Here is a 17,092-nt window from a genome sequence, read left to right as displayed (position 1 = left end):
GTTTCTTGGAGCAGCCCTTTGAAGTTTCCAGCCTTGAGACAACAGACTGTAGTTTGCAGCAGATATAGGTTCAGGGCCTTTTTATTTTTGTCCAACAGCTTACCAGGGACCCTTTGGAGGAAGAAAGACTGGATTCTGGTAAGAGATGGCTGCTTGAGCCGTGAGCTCTGACTAGCCCCAAGCAATAATTAGCTATACCACATCAACAGCAGCTTGAGACAATATTCTGCTGTTAATGTATTGATTGCTTGTTTTAACAAAAAATTTTCAATTTAAAAAAAAGAAAGACCAGATTCCAGTCTATGGAGCTGAGTAGCGACGAGGTCTTGAAGACCCAGCTCAGTAGGCTTCCCTTTTGGTGGAAGCTTTTGTTGGAGAAATTGATCAAAGGCTTAAGTGAGAATAAGCCTCAGATACTGCTGGAAGATAAACCTGGAGAGGCTTCAAGATTATTTCTAGGCAAGGCTAGGTTTAGTGTTATCACCCAGGAAAGAGAACGTCAGCCCTGCAGACCTGAATTTTAGGCAGGTCAAAGGTCTTTTGTTCTGACAGAAAAAGGGGTGGTGGGAGGACTGGACTCCCAGAGGGGCCCAGTGAAGGGCAAGAGATCCCCTTCGAGTGAGTGGATAGGTGGCTAGTTTTCCAGTTTTCTTAAGGACTTGACATGGATTATGTCAGACCAGTGGGTGTTCGGTGTGATGAATAGATGTTATGCCCTAGAGTTTTCCCGCCTTATCGCAGACACTTTTATTACTCCCCCCCCCCCCCCCCCTCCTCTCAAGCCCCAGACAAGAAAGTGGTAGTAAAGGCCATGTGGATGCTAAAGCTGGGGGTGGTGATCCTCATTCCAAGAGGAATGGGACAGAAGGATGTATCTCCATATCTGAGATTTGCAGGGTTTGATCTTCACTATTAGTTTCAGGTGTTTGGTTTGGTGGTAACTCCCTGCACCTTCTCAAGAATTATGGTGGTTGTAGCTATGTCACTATGCAAAAGCATAATGGCGCACCCCTGTTTGGATAACACCAGTCTGGTCCATAGGTGCTAGCTCAATGAGTTCAGTGGGAGCTGAGCACCCCATAATGATGCACCCCCTGTTTGGATAACACCAGTTTGGTCCATAGGTGCTAGTTCAGTGGGAGCTGAGCACCCCCAGTATTGAGCAGGCTGCATCACTGTATCCAAGGCGGGTAGTTTATATGATATTTAGCACCCCGATCATTTTGCAAAGTTCCTATGCACCTGAATGTAACTATCAGTGCCCAGCACAAGGTGGGCTATGCCTCCAGAGGTGAATTTAATTGGAGAAATAGCCAGCGGTTAGAACAGGGAGCTGCATATGCATACATTTGTGTGCTCATACATGCATAAATGCCACAATTCTATCTAAATGCACATATTTATAGGTAGACATGCACATAGATGGAGTCTGGGAGGGACTCTCATGCACATAATTAGTAGAATACTATAGTTTAGTTGTGTATCTTCGACATTTAGGCACACACAATGCCAAATCTATGGGTGGTGTAAGTCCTCACACCTGAATTGTAGATGCATGTTTTTGCTGTTAAGCTAGTGTTCTGTAAAGAAAGTTAGGCATCTACATACCTTTATAGAAATGGTTCCTACTAGGGACCCTCGGGGTGCCTGTTTATAAGAGCACAGTTATAAAATTGCCTCAATAGTGGGGTGGACCAAAAATGTTTCTTTATATGCATATTGTTGCCAAATTTGTCCCTAATCAGCCTTCTGTTTAACCTGTTCTCCAACTTTTACTAATTATTTTTATTATTCCTTTTTTATTATTTGCTGGCCTTGTCAATTAGCTATTCTCCATGGCCTCATATTGGGTAAATCATCCCCCTTTTAGTCATAAGATGAAGGAATGTGACACATTCATATGTCATTGTCAAGCCCAGTAGTCATGCTGAGTACAGACACTGACCAGATTAGAAGCTCACTTGGAATGTATAACAGAGGTCTTTGTGAAGAAGAATAGGCAAGCAGATTGGGACCAAAGGCAGAGGGACACCAGAGAGACTGAATATTTAAACTTTATGCTTATCTATTTTATTTTTAATCCACTGGGTTGCATCAATAAAGTTGGGCATATGGGACAATGTTTTTAAAAGAAATCAGGTACTTATTGTGAAAACTCTGCAACAATTCTCAGGGGAAAGTAACCTAGGAGAAAACTACCCCCAAGTACTTGCACCTGCCTTTTCTGGGAGTTCTTTTTCCATAGAAAACACTGCACATAGATTTGAGAATTCAACATTATGTGTGTTGATATTTTTTTTCTAACATAATCCCATCTCTGTGGCTGCCTCCAATTCCTTTTGATAAAACTATACACATTGTTGATTTGCATGCATACTTTTATCCATAGTATTGGTGATTTTCAGATAGTCTATGCAGGAAAACTGTTTTTGAAATTTGCCCTTATAATGATTCTAATAAACCAAAATGTAAGGTAATAGATCATATAATAGTGTGTTAGTTCTTGGTGATTAATGCAAACAAATGCAAGAGTATTTTTGTCCTGAATTAATCTCATTTTACAGGAACTTGATCCAGTTACTCTTCACAATCAAGCCTTGATGAATATGGATTCCAAACCTACTGAAGGGTTTGAGAAGCTTCAGTTCTTGCTACAACAGAACCCTTTTCCTCCAGAAACCTTTGGCAATTTGCTGCTCCTCTATTGTAAATATGAGGTATGGTTTCTGCCATTTTTATACCAGAAAGGGAGAGCATACAGGGAATGACCCATCAGAGAAGAATATGAAAGACTGCTACACTGATTGGTTTTCTTTTGTTTCTGGACAGCAGTGGTACTGAATCACATTTTAGATAGATGGACTGTCCCCCCAAAAATGCATGTGGAAGTGGCTACATTTAGATTTTCACCATCATTTTAGAAAGGCAGGTGTGCGCATGTAGGTCCCATTGAAAATCAGCAAATTGCCACCCCAGAACTACACCTGTAGGTTAGGTGCTGGCTATGTGCAAGAAGAGGAAAATTTTTACAAATGTAGATGTGGTGAAAAACATGGGGAAAGCACTGGGTCTTAATGTGTGTAAGTTGCAACCTACACCTGTATATGGTGGCAGATTCACGTGTAAGGCAGCTATTTTGTAAACCTACACATGTATGTCCTGCAAACATATAGCTGTTTCTAAACACCCCCCCCCCCTTCAAGGACCAGATAACCTCCTCAGAACACCCCCCCCCCATCCTCTCGTTAAGTTCCCCCACTAATGGCAAACCCCTCTTAGTTGGCCCAAGCCCCGGTTCTTTCCCCCTGCCCCCAGACTTCTCACCTACTCTCAGGGCCTACCTGGAGGGAAGGCATTTATATGGAAGGTTGACCCCTAGTAGTAGTACTGTGAGACTACTGCTAAGGTTCTGTGGCACCATTTATTTGTTTGCGAAACAGGATGGGGCGGGAGCTATGGGGAGCTGCTTCCAACTCCAGCCCTTGCCTCTAAATTACCAGGATTCGCTCTGGGTAGGCCCCAGGAGTGGATGGGAGGATGTTGGGCTGCCCGGGGAGGGTTCAGGACTGCTGGGTGGGGCTTGCCATTAGGGAGGTGTGCTTCAAGAGAAGATAGGAGAATTCTGTTCCGAGGGTGGAATTGGATTTGGTGAGGGTCTTATCGACGAGGGGGAGGGGGGATCTGATGCTGGGGGTGGTGGAGTCAGTTTGCTTACCTACATGTTGTGGCAAAGTGCTAGTTTGGGCAAGAGAAACACAGAAGAGAGTTTGAAAATCTAATTGTAATACTTTTTCTCTTCAGTATTTTGATCTTGCTGCAGATGTTCTAGCAGAAAATGCACATCTCACATACAAATTCCTAACTCCGGTAAGAATATGTATTTATTTATTTTTTTAAATTAACAAAGAAAAGAAAAATACATTTATACTACATCTCATGTGAAAGACTGCCCATCCATAGCAGTTTACAGCCATATAAAACATCAATTTGTACAATATCAATCCACACTGAGGTCAAAAGACCAATCTGCTCCAAAACAATTCCTGCCTCCCATCAACCAGTTGGGAGACTAAAGCAGCTTTTTTTTCTTTTTTTTTTTTTAACCTAGGACTGGCAGAACCTGTCCACAAAGTTAGAATGCTACAGCAAGAGTTAGCAGAGTGTAGGACAAGAAATAGAAAAATCTATCCTCTTTACTATCAGAGCTAGGCAAAAAGGGAAAGAGAAAGAGATATTTCTTATTGGACGGGCTTAATTTTGCTAAATAAAGGAAAGACTAGCCAGATGTTTTTTTCTTTAAACATCATAATTGAATGAAAGCCCAGCATCAGATATTTACTAATGAAATTAGTAAGTATTTTATGTACCATAGTAAGTATCCAAGCTATGGTCGGAGTGCAAGTATTTTTTAACTTTTGACTTCAGATCTCTTTTTATCAGGTTGCAATAGCTTGATGGCAAATGAGTAAGGGGTCCTTTTACTAAGGTGCACTAATGGATTTATATTTCTATGGGCTTGTTTAGCATGCGCTAAATCTGTTAGCACACCTTAGTAAAAGGACCCCCCTAAGACTTTTCTGCCCATTTGTCTTTAATGCTTTATACAGTTAGAACATTCTTCGAGAACAAGGAGGCTTATAAATTCTCACAAGTGGGTGACTCCGGCCCACATCGCCCAGTCCGGAATTTACAAAAGTCTAACGAGAGCTTTGCGGAGCATGAGACACTCTCCACCACACATGTGTTACTGCCTTCCCGTCTGCCGCGAGATCGTGGTCTCCTCAGTTCTTTTCTACTGAGGTGAGGAGAGGGTGTGGGTTTTTTACCGCCTCCTCACATCGCTCAGTCCTAGAGAGCTTTTTTGTGCCTTTCGGCTATTTTTTGTTTATTTTTTCATCTTTTATTGTGTTCCTGTTGTTGGAACCTCCATCCTTTTATTTTTCCCTTAAGTATTAGTGATTTTGACCGGTTTTAAATTTCCTTTATTTTCCGTCATTATCAGGCAACTTTTAGGCCTTGATTTCGGCTGGAGATTTCCTTTTCTTTTTGCCATGCCTTGCCCCCTTTTTAGGCACCATCACTTTATTTAATTTATCCAAGGAAATTTTTCCTTCCATGTCCACAAAGGTTCCTAGTGGCTTCAAGTGCTGTACCCGGTGCAGTCGGGCAGTCTCTGGGAAAGACACCCATTCTTGGTGTCTACAGTGTCTTGGGCCCAACCATAGCCCCACTAATTGTGTTCTGTGTGTTCGAATGAAGAAGAGGACCCAGGTTTTCAGAGAGGCCCAATGAAGGAGAATTTGTGGAGCCATCCGATTCCTCGACATCAGCATCGAGGTCTGCGGCGTCGGCATCGACGAGCATTGCACCAGCATTGGGAGCGTCGGTAAGCATGGCTGTTGCTAAACCCTGAAAGCAGTGAAGCATCGAGTGGGTTTCTACCTGCCTCGAGGCCTTCTGCTGTGCAGGGCCCCCGGGACTGTCCATTGTCGGACCTTACCCCAAGGTGACGTGGATTAGACATCGTCCTCGTCAGCACTGTGGAGCCTCGGTGACAATCTTTGGGCAAAGGCCAAGAAGCATTGTCATCGGTCGCCCTTGACACATGGTGCCGGGAGCTCCTGGGTGTCGAAGGATTCAGCACCAGAGAAGCATCGGCGCCGGGGGGACCACTCTTCCTCCATACAGGAGATGCCAAGGCCCTGCTCCCACATTGACACCAGTGGTTCTGCAACCAGCGCCCGAGACGGCCCCTCAGCTTTTCCCGGTGTCAGTCCTCAATGAGTGCATCCGGGCCTTGCTGCCTGAGCTGCTGGATGGCCTCATGCAGTGGTGTGCATCTGCATCGGGGATGCTTGCGCCTACCCTGCCTCCCGTTGCGGCCCCACTTGGTTCTCAACATGCAACTCCAGTGTCGACTGCCACCCAAGCCAGCACTCTCTCGATGTCGGTGGAGGAAGCTTCACCAGAGGCGAGGCGAGAACTGATGTCTCAATGCCGTTCTCAAGGACATGTCTCCTCCATATTGAAGCAAGTTCGGTCTCGACCCTCCCATCAGGGGGTTTTGTGCGACACCAAAGAGGAGTGTCATGGGATTTAAAGGAGGATCCAAGGTACTTTTCCTCAGATGAGCCCTATGGGATTTCCTCTGAACCCTCCCCTCCGCCTAAAAGGAGAAAGTCTCCCCTGGACAGACTTTCATTCCTAGCTTTTGTTAAGGAAATGGCTGATTATATTCACTTTCCTTTAGCAGTGGAGGATGAACCCAGGTCCAAGATGCTCGAGCTCATGAACTACACTTCTCCTCCTAGGGAGGCTGCGATCGTCCCTCTCCATGAGGTACTCCAAGAAGTCTTTGTTAGGAACTGGGAGTCCCCTCTGTCGTTCCCTTTCATGTCCAAGAAGATTGACACCCAGTATCGGATCCACAGTGCATCTGGTTTTGATAGACCTCAGTTGCCTCACAGTTCCATGGTGGTGGAATCTGCTCTCAAAAGGGCCAGGAGTTCCAGGGACTATGCCTCAACGCCCCCAGGTAGAGAAGTTAGAACCCTGGATTCTTTTGGGAGGAAGATGTACCAAGCTTCAATGCTCATCTCCCGAATACAATCGTATCAGCTCTTCACGAACGTCCACTTGCAAAACTCGGTGCCCAATCTGTCAGACTTGGTTGAGGCGCTCCTTCTGGAAAAGGCAGAGCCATTTCACCAGTTGGTCAAGCAGCAGAAGGCATGTCGCAAGTTCTTGGCCAGAGGCATTTACAACACTTTTGATGTGGCATTCAGGATCTCTGTTCCGAGCATAGCTATGCGCAGACTCTTGTGGCTGCATGTTTCTGACCTAGAACATTCCATTCAGCAGAGGTTGGTGGTTGCCCTATAGTGGGGGGGGGGGGGGGGGGGGGGGAGGGATAACGTTTTTGGAGAGAAGGTTGTGGATGTCGCTGACCAAATCAAGAAACACACTGATACCATCTTTTCTCTCTCCCGCCGGATGCCTTCTGCATCTGCTTTCTCAGCTAGGAGGACTTTTGGCAAACCATGGAGGAGTGCCTATTACCTCTTCGGCTCACCAGCCTGTTCAGGCTCAGCCCCATCGCGCTCGTTCACGTCAACAGCTTGCACGTAAGGCCCCTGCTGCTCCCCAAGCAAAGCAAGGAACGAGCTTTTGACTGGCTCTAGTAGAGCATAGCTGCAGTAAAATTGTCTCTCCCGGGTGATTTGCCGGTCAGGGGGAGTTTGAAGTTTTTTCACGAAAGATGGCCTCTTATAGCCTCCGACTGGTGGGTTCTTCAAATAGTCAGTCTCGGATACAAACTTAGTTGGTATTTCAAATCTCCAAATTGCCCACTGAAAGCTCATTCGTTCAGTTCTCAGCACAGTACTTGCAGAGAAACTCTGCCCTTTTGAAGGCCCATGTGGTCGAACCCTTTCCACCAGGGAAAGAAGGGAAGGGTTCTGTTCCAGGTACTTCCTTGTGCAAAAGAAAACAGGGGGTGCATTCTATCCTAGACCTAAGGGCTCTGAACAAAATCCTAGTCCGAGAAAAGTTCAAGATGGTTTCCCTGGGCACCCTTCCAGTAATTCAAAAAAATGATTGGCTATGCTCTCTGGACTTAAAGGTTGCATATACTCATATCCCAATACTTTCAGCCCACTGGAAATATCCTCGATTTCAGCTGCAAACACATCACTTTCAGTATTGTGTGTTGCCTTTTGCCTCGTGTCAGCTCCCAGGGTCTTTACCAAATGTGTAGCGGTAGCTGCAGCCTCGCTATGTATACTGAGAGTCCATGTGTTCTGTATCTCGACGATTGACTGGTGAAGAGCACCTCGGAGGAGGGTGCTCAGGAGTCCATGCAGATGACTGTTCAGGTACTCAAGCTACTAGGGTTCGTTTTAAACTACCCCCAACTCTACCCTATCCAGCGATTGGAGTTCATAGGAGCTCTGCCCAATACTCAGATAGTTTGATCCTACCTCCCAGACACGAGCGGACAATCTTGTCGCAGTCGCATCCAAGATTCGTAACTCTCAGCAGGTCACGGCTTGGCAGATGTTGACATTGAGATCAGCTCAGTGGACTCTAGCTTCTCAGTGGTTTCAAGCTACAGGGAGTCTAGACAATGCCATCCAAGTGTCCCCAGAGCTTGTTCGCTCCCTTCAGAGGTGGACCATTCAATCCAATTTGATGCTGGGACTTCTATTCCAAATTCCTTAACCACAAAAAGTGCTGACGACCAATGCATTTCTCCTGGGATGGGGAGCTCATGTAGATGGGCTTCACACTCAAGGAGCTTGGTCCTCCCAGGAAACAAATCTTCAGATCAATTTTGTGGAGCTCCAGGCAATCTGGAATGCTCTAAAGGCTTTCAGAAATCGTCTATCTCACCAAATTGTTCACATCCAAACAGACAATCAGCTTGCAATGTATTACACCACGGATCACGCCCTCTATGTCAGGAGACCATCCAGATGTGGCATTGGGCTCGCCAATATGGCATGTTCCTTCGAGCCACTTATCTGGTGGGCAAAAACAATACCCTGGCCAACAGACTGAGCAGGACAATGCAACCTCACGAGTATGGATCTCTTGTGGCAGTCTCATTAGCTGTTTTGATATTGGAGCTGGTATTTCCACTTTTCCTGTTTCCCATTGCCACTCTCATCATCTTCGCCATGGTCCCAGATCCTTCTTCCTTTTCTTTTCCTGTGCTTTCACCTCCTAGTTCTAGGCTGTAATTGCTGTTAATTGGCACTAATTGGCAGTTATGTGCATAAGTGCCCTTGGTTGGTATTCTAGAAGTTGCGTGCCCAAATTCCAGAACATGCAACTCTAAATGGAGAGTGGACCTGGGAGGGTCATGGGCAGGCCAGGGGCATAACAGGTGGTTATGCACATGGTTCATAGAATACTAGCATTTATGCGCCTAACTACATGCAGTTAGGTTTGGCTGGTGTAAGTGCTTGTGCCTAAAGCTAGGCATGTAAATGTGAACAAGTTAGTATTTTATAATGGCAGTTGCATATGGAATTACCATTGTAGAATCCATGCTTAGCGTGCATCATCCCAGCACCTGTCTTTAGTTAATCTGTTAAGAATCTCCCCTCAGTCTCTTATCTCATCTTCCCATCCCTAAGATCCCCTATCTTCCTTATTGCTAAGATCCCTGCTTCCTCCTCCTGTCTGTGCTTATACCTGATATACCTTTCTCCAACTAAACTAATAAAGTAAGTTACAGTGGTGGAAATAAGTATTTGATCCCTTGCTGATTTTGTAAGTTTGCCCACTGACAAAGACATGAGCAGCCCATAATTGAAGGGTAGGTTATTGGTAACAGTGAGAGATAGCACATCACAAATTAAATCCGGAAAATCACATTGTGGAAAGTATATGAATTTATTTGCATTCTGCAGAGGGAAATAAGTATTTGATCCCCCACCAACCAGTAAGAGATCTGGCCCCTACAGACCAGGTAGATGCTCCAAATCAACTCGTTACCTGCATGACAGACAGCTGTCGGCAATGGTCACCTGTATGAAAGACACCTGTCCACAGACTCAGTGAATCAGTCAGACTCTAACCTCTACAAATGGCCAAGAGCAAGGAGCTGTCTAAGGATGTCAGGGACAAGATCATACACCTGCACAAGGCTGGAATGGGCTACAAAACCATCAGTAAGACGCTGGGCGAGAAGGAGACAACTGTTGGTGCCATAGTAAGAAAATGGAAGAAGTACAAAATGACTGTCAATCGACAAAGATCTGGGGCTCCACGCAAAATCTCACCTCGTGGGGTATCCTTGATCATGAGGAAGGTTAGAAATCAGCCTACAACTACAAGGGGGGAACTTGTCAATGATCTCAAGGCAGCTGGGACCACTGTCACCACGAAAACCATTGGTAACACATTACGACATAACGGATTGCAATCCTGCAGTGCCCGCAAGGTCCCCCTGCTCCGGAAGGCACATGTGACGGCCCGTCTGAAGTTTGCCAGTGAACACCTGGATGATGCCGAGAGTGATTGGGAGAAGGTGCTGTGGTCAGATGAGACAAAAATTGAGCTCTTTGGCATGAACTCAACTCGCCGTGTTTGGAGGAAGAGAAATGCTGCCTATGACCCAAAGAACACCGTCCCCACTGTCAAGCATGGAGGTGGAAATGTTATGTTTTGGGGGTGTTTCTCTGCTAAGGGCACAGGACTACTTCACCGCATCAATGGGAGAATGGATGGGGCCATGTACCGTACAATTCTGAGTGACAACCTCCTTCCCTCCGCCAGGGCCTTAAAAATGGGTCGTGGCTGGGTCTTCCAGCACGACAATGACCCAAAACATACAGCCAAGGCAACAAAGGAGTGGCTCAGGAAGAAGCACATTAGGGTCATGGAGTGGCCTAGCCAGTCACCAGACCTTAATCCCATTGAAAACTTATGGAGGGAGCTGAAGCTGCGAGTTGCCAAGCGACAGCCCAGAACTCTTAATGATTTAGAGATGATCTGCAAAGAGGAGTGGACCAAAATTCCTCCTGACATGTGTGCAAACCTCATCATCAACTACAGAAGACGTCTGACCGCTGTGCTTGCCAACAAGGGTTTTGCCACCAAGTATTAGGTCTTGTTTGCCAGAGGGATTAAATACTTATTTCCCTCTGCAGAATGCAAATAAATTCATATACTTTCCACAATGTGATTTTCCGGATTTAATTTGTGATGTGCTATCTCTCACTGTTACCAATAACCTACCCTTCAATTATGGGCTGCTCATGTCTTTGTCAGTGGGCAAACTTACAAAATCAGCAAGGGATCAAATACTTATTTCCACCACTGTATATATAACCAGCAGAAGAAAGGAGGTGTTGATGCCCCTATACAAGTCATTGGGGAGGCCCCACTTGGAGTATTGTGTTCAGTTTTGGAGGCCTTATCATGCTAAGGATGTAAAAAGACTTGAAACGGTTCAGAGAAAAGCGATGAAAATGGTAGGGGATTTAAGTAGCAAGACGTACATGGAGAGACTTGCTGACCTAAACATGTATACCTTGGTGGAAAGGTGAAACAAGGGTGATATGATCCAAATGTTCAAATATTTGAAAGGTATTAATCCACAAACAAACCTTTTCCAGAGACCGGAATGTGATAGAACTAGAGGGCATGAATTGAAGTTGAAAGGGGGCTGACTCAGGAATAATGTCAGGAAGTATTTTTTCACTGAGAGGGTGGTAGATACCTGGAATGCCCTCCTACAGGAAGTGGTAGAGATGAAAACTGTAATGGAATTCAAAAATGCGTTGGACAAACACAAAGGAATTCTGATTAGAAGAATCGGATCCAAAGGAGCTTAGGGGAGATTAGTTAGGAAAGCCAGTGCTGGGCAGACTTCTACAGCCTGTGTCCTGATTGAGGCTGAATAGACTTGGATGGGCTGGATTGGAGGTTTTCATGGGCTTTGACAACAACTTCAGAAATTTTAGAAGGTCTATGCCCTAAAAAAGGCAAGGATACATCAAGATCAGGTATACATATGATGTGTCACTTCATACTATATGTAATGAGTTTATCTTTTTGGGCAGACTGGATGGACCATACTGGTCGTTATCTGCCACCATCTACTATGTTAAGTACGGTTGAAGAACTACTTTACTGTTGCAATTTAAAATACAAGTTGCATTATTTCATATTTAAACACTTGCAAATTTTACACAAAAGTATGGAAGATCAGCCTAGTGGTTAGAGCAGTGGATCGAGAACCAGGGAAACCAGGGTCCAGATCCCACTGACAATGTGACTTTGGGCATATCACTTAACCCTCCATTGCCTTAGGTACATACTTAAATTGGAAGCCCTTTGGGGATAAGGTACTGTATCTGAATGTAACTCACCTTGAGCTAGTACTGGAAAGGTGTGAGCCAAATGTTTAACTTTTACCAAAAAGTTTACTCTTGAGGTGCAACAGAAAACTGAGATTCTGAGATTAGTCAAATCGCATGCCATCTCACCCTGATTATATCTGAAAACATGAAGTCAAAAGTTGTCCTGAATAAGGAGAGAGATCTTAAAAGAACTTGGCTATATCTGTAACAGTGTGAACGGTCTGTAGGTCTTTTCTCTCATCATCTGTTTTGTTACTATGAGCTTGATATCTCTTTGCCCTACTGGATGACTTAGCTTTCTCCCTTTTTTGGTTTCTCTATTGTTCCAAGTGCTTGAACATAGAGGTTTCCATACTTAATCCAACACCCAGGTCCCCCTTCTCCTCCTTGTCTCTTGCGCTCTTGTTACCTGACTTGCTCCTATCACTCTTCTCAGGATATGTTCCAGGCCTACATGAAATTGTCTGGTTTAGGTTCTTGCTACCTTTTCTGGTAGGCTCTTTCATTACACAATAAATAAAAGCACAAATCAAATAGTATCCAAATATAAGGAAAGTCAAAAAGCTTTTATAAAACACATACTGTTGCTTCAATTAATAAATATATTAACTATGATAAAAAAAATTTTGACTTCGGTCAAAAGACTCTCACCCCAAAAGTATTGTTAGCCCAAACTATAATTACTTCCTTTGTAATCATATACCTCTTTATATACCACTAGTAAAAGAGGCCCGTTTCTGAGCAAATGAAACGGGCGCTAGCAAGGTTTTCGTCGCCAACACCCCCCCCCCCTCCCTCCCTGGCCAACCCCTTCGTTGTTCTGCCATAGCTCCGCCCCCAACGTCATGACATTTGACGCGAGGGCGGGGCCCGGAGCGATTTCCCCCCACCCCCCCCCCCCCCCCCCCCCCCCCCCGCCTCCCTGCCAACCCCTGACGTCAGTGTCCTCAGAACGTTGAGGGTGAGTTTTATTATAGTAGATATTAATGAAAATACTAAACTTTCCTTCAGTGTAAATAATTCTCACATACTGTGGTTGAATATTCACAAGTCCCTCTCAACAAAATGAATTTAGAAGTAAATATTTTTGATATTTCAAAATTCTATCCAAACCAAAATATTTTTGAAATCAAAATATCAGTGCACCGTGAAACAAGCTGCAGAGAGCAGGTGCCTGAAATAGCCTGCCATCTTCTCAGCAAAAGTATATTTGCTCTAGTCTTCTTCCCTGTAACTTTCTGAACTCCTTTTCCTTGATGTTTTTCTTTACAGTATAATGCTGCCCTCTTGTACATCTTGAAATGTACTAAATAATTGAATATTTCTATCAAATCTCCCTTTTTGCTTTTCTCTTCCAGTAAATATATTTAGAGTTCTTATAGCTAGTTGTTCTAAAGCATATGAAATAGTGAGTAATGTACGGATTTCAATGTGTGTCTGGTAGAGAGGACCATTTAATTACTCTGGGCTTGGTCTGTGTGTTTCAGTACTTGTATGATTTTCTGGATGCCTTGATAACTTGCCAGACAGCGCCAGAAGAGGTAAGAGTCTGATTTCTAATTGCAAGCATGTGCATGGGGTTACCCTGCACACTGCTTTTGTCATTACTTTCCTACATTTAAAAAGTCCACAGTAAAATTACTGGTGTGTTTAAAAGGTTAATTTAAAACATTTAAGAGCTTTTGGTATTGTGGGACAAGAGTTTGAATTGTTCAGCTCCTTTTAATTTACACAAAAAACTTACCAACACTATTTGTATTTCCAGAATATTTATTTGACTTCCCTCCTTACTTGCAGGCTTTCTTAAAATTGGATGAATTAGCAGGAATGTTGACCGAGCAGTTAAGGAAATTAACAAAACAGGTACCGTTGTGCTGATCTTCATTGTGTATGGTCGTCTTTCAGCTGTATACTGTTAATGTAAAAGGTTTTCCTTGTCTGCTAACCTCAAAAATGAATGCAATATTAGAAGAATCAACTTTATGTCTCAAAACACACAGAAAGAGACTGAATATAATGGAAAATGTGAAACATTTTTTCAATTTCCCCCCCCCCCCCCCCCCCCCCCAAAAAAAAAAAAAAAAGATTTGGACTCTAAACCATGAGATTTCAGCTGTGCTCAGGATACAAGAAAAGCTGAATTACACTATTATTCAGAGTAACGATTTTCAATTGTGATTATAAAGAACAAAAGATTTGACAGGAATCAGGATTTTAACACATGCACCCAGCTGGATTTCCACAGGATCTGATTAGGATTTTAACATGTTCTGCATATGTATACTTTCTATAACAGCATATACCAGAGGTTTCCAAACCTGGTCCTGGAGACACCCAGGATATCCACAATAAATATTCATGAGAGATATTTGCATGCATTGGAGGCAGTGCATGCAAATCTCTCTCATGAATATTCTTTGTGGATATCCTGAAAACCTGACTGGCTGTGGTGCTTCCAGGACCAGGTTTTGGGAACCACTGGCATATACAATACATTATTTATTGTAGTAGACGTTGTCTTTATTTTTACCTCATTTCTTCTGAGACTACATTCATTGTATTGTATCTTGTGAAATGTGATAAAACTTTTTTGCACGTAAAGCCCTGACAAATGGTGTTTACTTGGAGGCAGAAGAAACCAGTCTTCGCAAAAAACAAATAAACAAAAAAACAAAGACGACTAAAATATAAAAGATGACCTTCCAGAAATAAATTCTAAAAAATATATATATATTTATTAATCATAAAAATTTAAACAAGAAAGGTGATTGGGACTCGACACAGCTGTGTTTCGGCCGGTCAGGCCTGCATCAGGAGTCTATGTAAGAAATAAAATCATAACATGTATAGTAAGTTGAAACATAATCCCATATAGTGGGCTGACCATATACATGCAGAATTGTGATAAGCACAAAAAAAAATTTTTGTATCATTACCACTGATAGATCTAAGAAAAATATCACATTGGCCACTGATAGATCTAAGAAAAATATCACATTGACCACTGATAGATAAATATTTTTTTTGTGCTAATCACAATTCTGTATGTATATGGTCAGCCCACTATATGGGATTATGTTTCAATTTACTATACATGTTATGATTTTATTTCTTACATAGACTCCTGATGCAGGCCTGACTGGCCGAAACACAGCTGTGTCTAGTCCCAATCACCTTTCTTGTTTAAATTTTTAATTTTTATGATTAATAAATATATATATATTTTTTAGAATTTATTTCTGGAAGGTCGTCTTTTATTTTTTAGTCATCTTCGTTGTTTTGTTTGTTGACTTGGAGGCTCCATAGTGGACAGTGGTCACGACAGGGTGAGATGGGGCAGGGACTGTTGTCCCAAAAGGAATCCATGTTGTCAGTCAACAGACTGGAAATCAGGGCCAAGTACAGTAGCTAGCATTGAAGCAATTCTTCCTGGGTGCAAGGAATGGCTGTTGGGCTGTTGAAGTGCTCTTAGATATTGTGACAGCAGTCAGTAGATGGGAGGCATCAGATGTGTGTTTGCATTGGAGGCAGCTGTATTATTTTGTTGGACATGTTGCCTTGTTGCCTGTCTGCAGCTTACATAGCCAGGTTAGAAAACATTTAGGAATACTTCTGCAGCTGGAATATTCTTGATCCCATAGAATGGGAGCTGAGCAAGGAGACCTTTCAACAACTGGTATGCATGGATCTCATGGTGACATAATGCAGTGCCAAGTTGCCTTAGTTTTTCAGCCACAGGAAGTGGCAGGACTGGAGTGTCATGGATGCCTTGATTACAGCTGTGGCTAACAGATGGCTGGCTATATATAGTCCCTCTGTGGCCTTTCATAAGCAGCTTTTGAGGAGGATAGAAGACCACCTGACACAAGTCGTTTTAATTACCCTGGACTGCTTCAGGAGACTCTGGTACTCTGTCAGTCTGAGACTATGAAAGGACCGAGATCCACAACTAGGGAGCAGCTAACACAAAACCTCATGTTTATTACATATTTGGATGCCTTTATCTTACAGCCAGCCCTTGAGAGGGCTTGGTTGAGATGTAGGGAATACTCTCTGTTGGTGGTAATGATCTTATTGAAAGGGCATAGGATTTCCATGTCCCTGGCCTATGTACACTTATTTGAAGTTTGATGCCAAGAAGGAGTTATTTCTCCAAGGAAATAGCCATTAATACTGCATATTCTTCTGAAAAAGTGCACTCTGTTAACAAGGAGTAAGCACTATTTCCAAAGAGGGTGCATTATTTTGGAAATCAGGCACAGTCTTTCCTGATAGTGTGCGTATGTGTGAACCATTGAAAAGTGTCAGTCTCAGTCATCATGGCATTCTTACAGAAAGAACGGAATGAAGGATTGGCTCTTAATTCTATAAAGGTTCAGGTGGTGGATATTAGGAACTTTGCTCATCCCAATGTGATATGCTGCATTAAGGGAGATAAACATCTGCATCCTTCCACCTACACAGTGATTCCCCTGTGGGATCTGATGTTGGTCTTAACAGCATTATTGACTGGCCCATTTGAATCTGTCAGATGAGCTTCTTTGAATGATATTGCTTTAAAGACAGCTTTTCAAGTAGCCATTTGTTCCATTAAATGCATCTTGGAGGAACTTTCCTGATTTTCACAGATGAGATGTTTAAGCTTCAGTACCATATACTAGAATGTCACTACCCTTTCAGGAAACTGGATAGGCTGTTTGTCTTACTTGGTGGCCATTGCAAAGGTGACAGGGCTTCATAATCCTTGATTTCAAGGTGAATTAGAGAGAGGACTGAGTCAGTTTATATCACTAAAGGATAGTGAAGTCCAGGGGTTTCAGCACACACTTGACGAAGGCACAGGCATTGCCTTTGGCAGAATACAAGTCCTTATCCCCAGAGGATATTTGCAAGATGGTCACCTGGTTGTCTTTGCATTTCCTTGCCAAACATTACCTTCACTTTTCCTCCTGCTAGACCAGCCCAGACTAATGGGTTGTGAACTTCATAGAATCACAACCACTTTAAAGATTGGTGCAGTCCTGTAAAGCTCCAGTATTTTCTGCCTCCAGCAGTTGGTTGTAGTCTGGATTGGTGAAGCAGTGTTGTCTGGTCCTTAGTGACTTAGTTCAAAACTAGGTGTCCACATTTACACCAGCTCTGTGGCTGGTGTAAGTGCTCAAACCAAAAGAAATATGCTCGTATATAGCCTGTTATGCTAGTATTTTATAAAGGAAAGT

The 17,092-nt window shown here is 43.4% G+C and overlaps 1 protein-coding gene across 1 annotated transcript in view; it reads left to right on the top strand.

The window, feature by feature from the left end:
* Positions 1-17,092, top strand: part of LOC115475488 (tetratricopeptide repeat protein 30A-like) — a 119,687-nt gene that overhangs the window by 64,509 nt on the left and 38,086 nt on the right. Inside the window, 4 exon segments of the mRNA XM_030211278.1 lie at positions 2,565-2,717; positions 3,802-3,867; positions 13,361-13,414; positions 13,671-13,736. Of these exon segments, the coding sequence (XP_030067138.1) occupies positions 2,565-2,717; positions 3,802-3,867; positions 13,361-13,414; positions 13,671-13,736 (339 nt within the window).

Source organism: Microcaecilia unicolor, chromosome 1 (genome assembly GCF_901765095.1).
Source record: "Microcaecilia unicolor chromosome 1, aMicUni1.1, whole genome shotgun sequence".
NCBI lineage: Eukaryota > Metazoa > Chordata > Amphibia > Gymnophiona > Siphonopidae > Microcaecilia > Microcaecilia unicolor.
The sequence above is the reverse complement of the archived record's forward strand: the minus strand, read 5'-3'. Positions and strand labels throughout refer to the sequence as shown.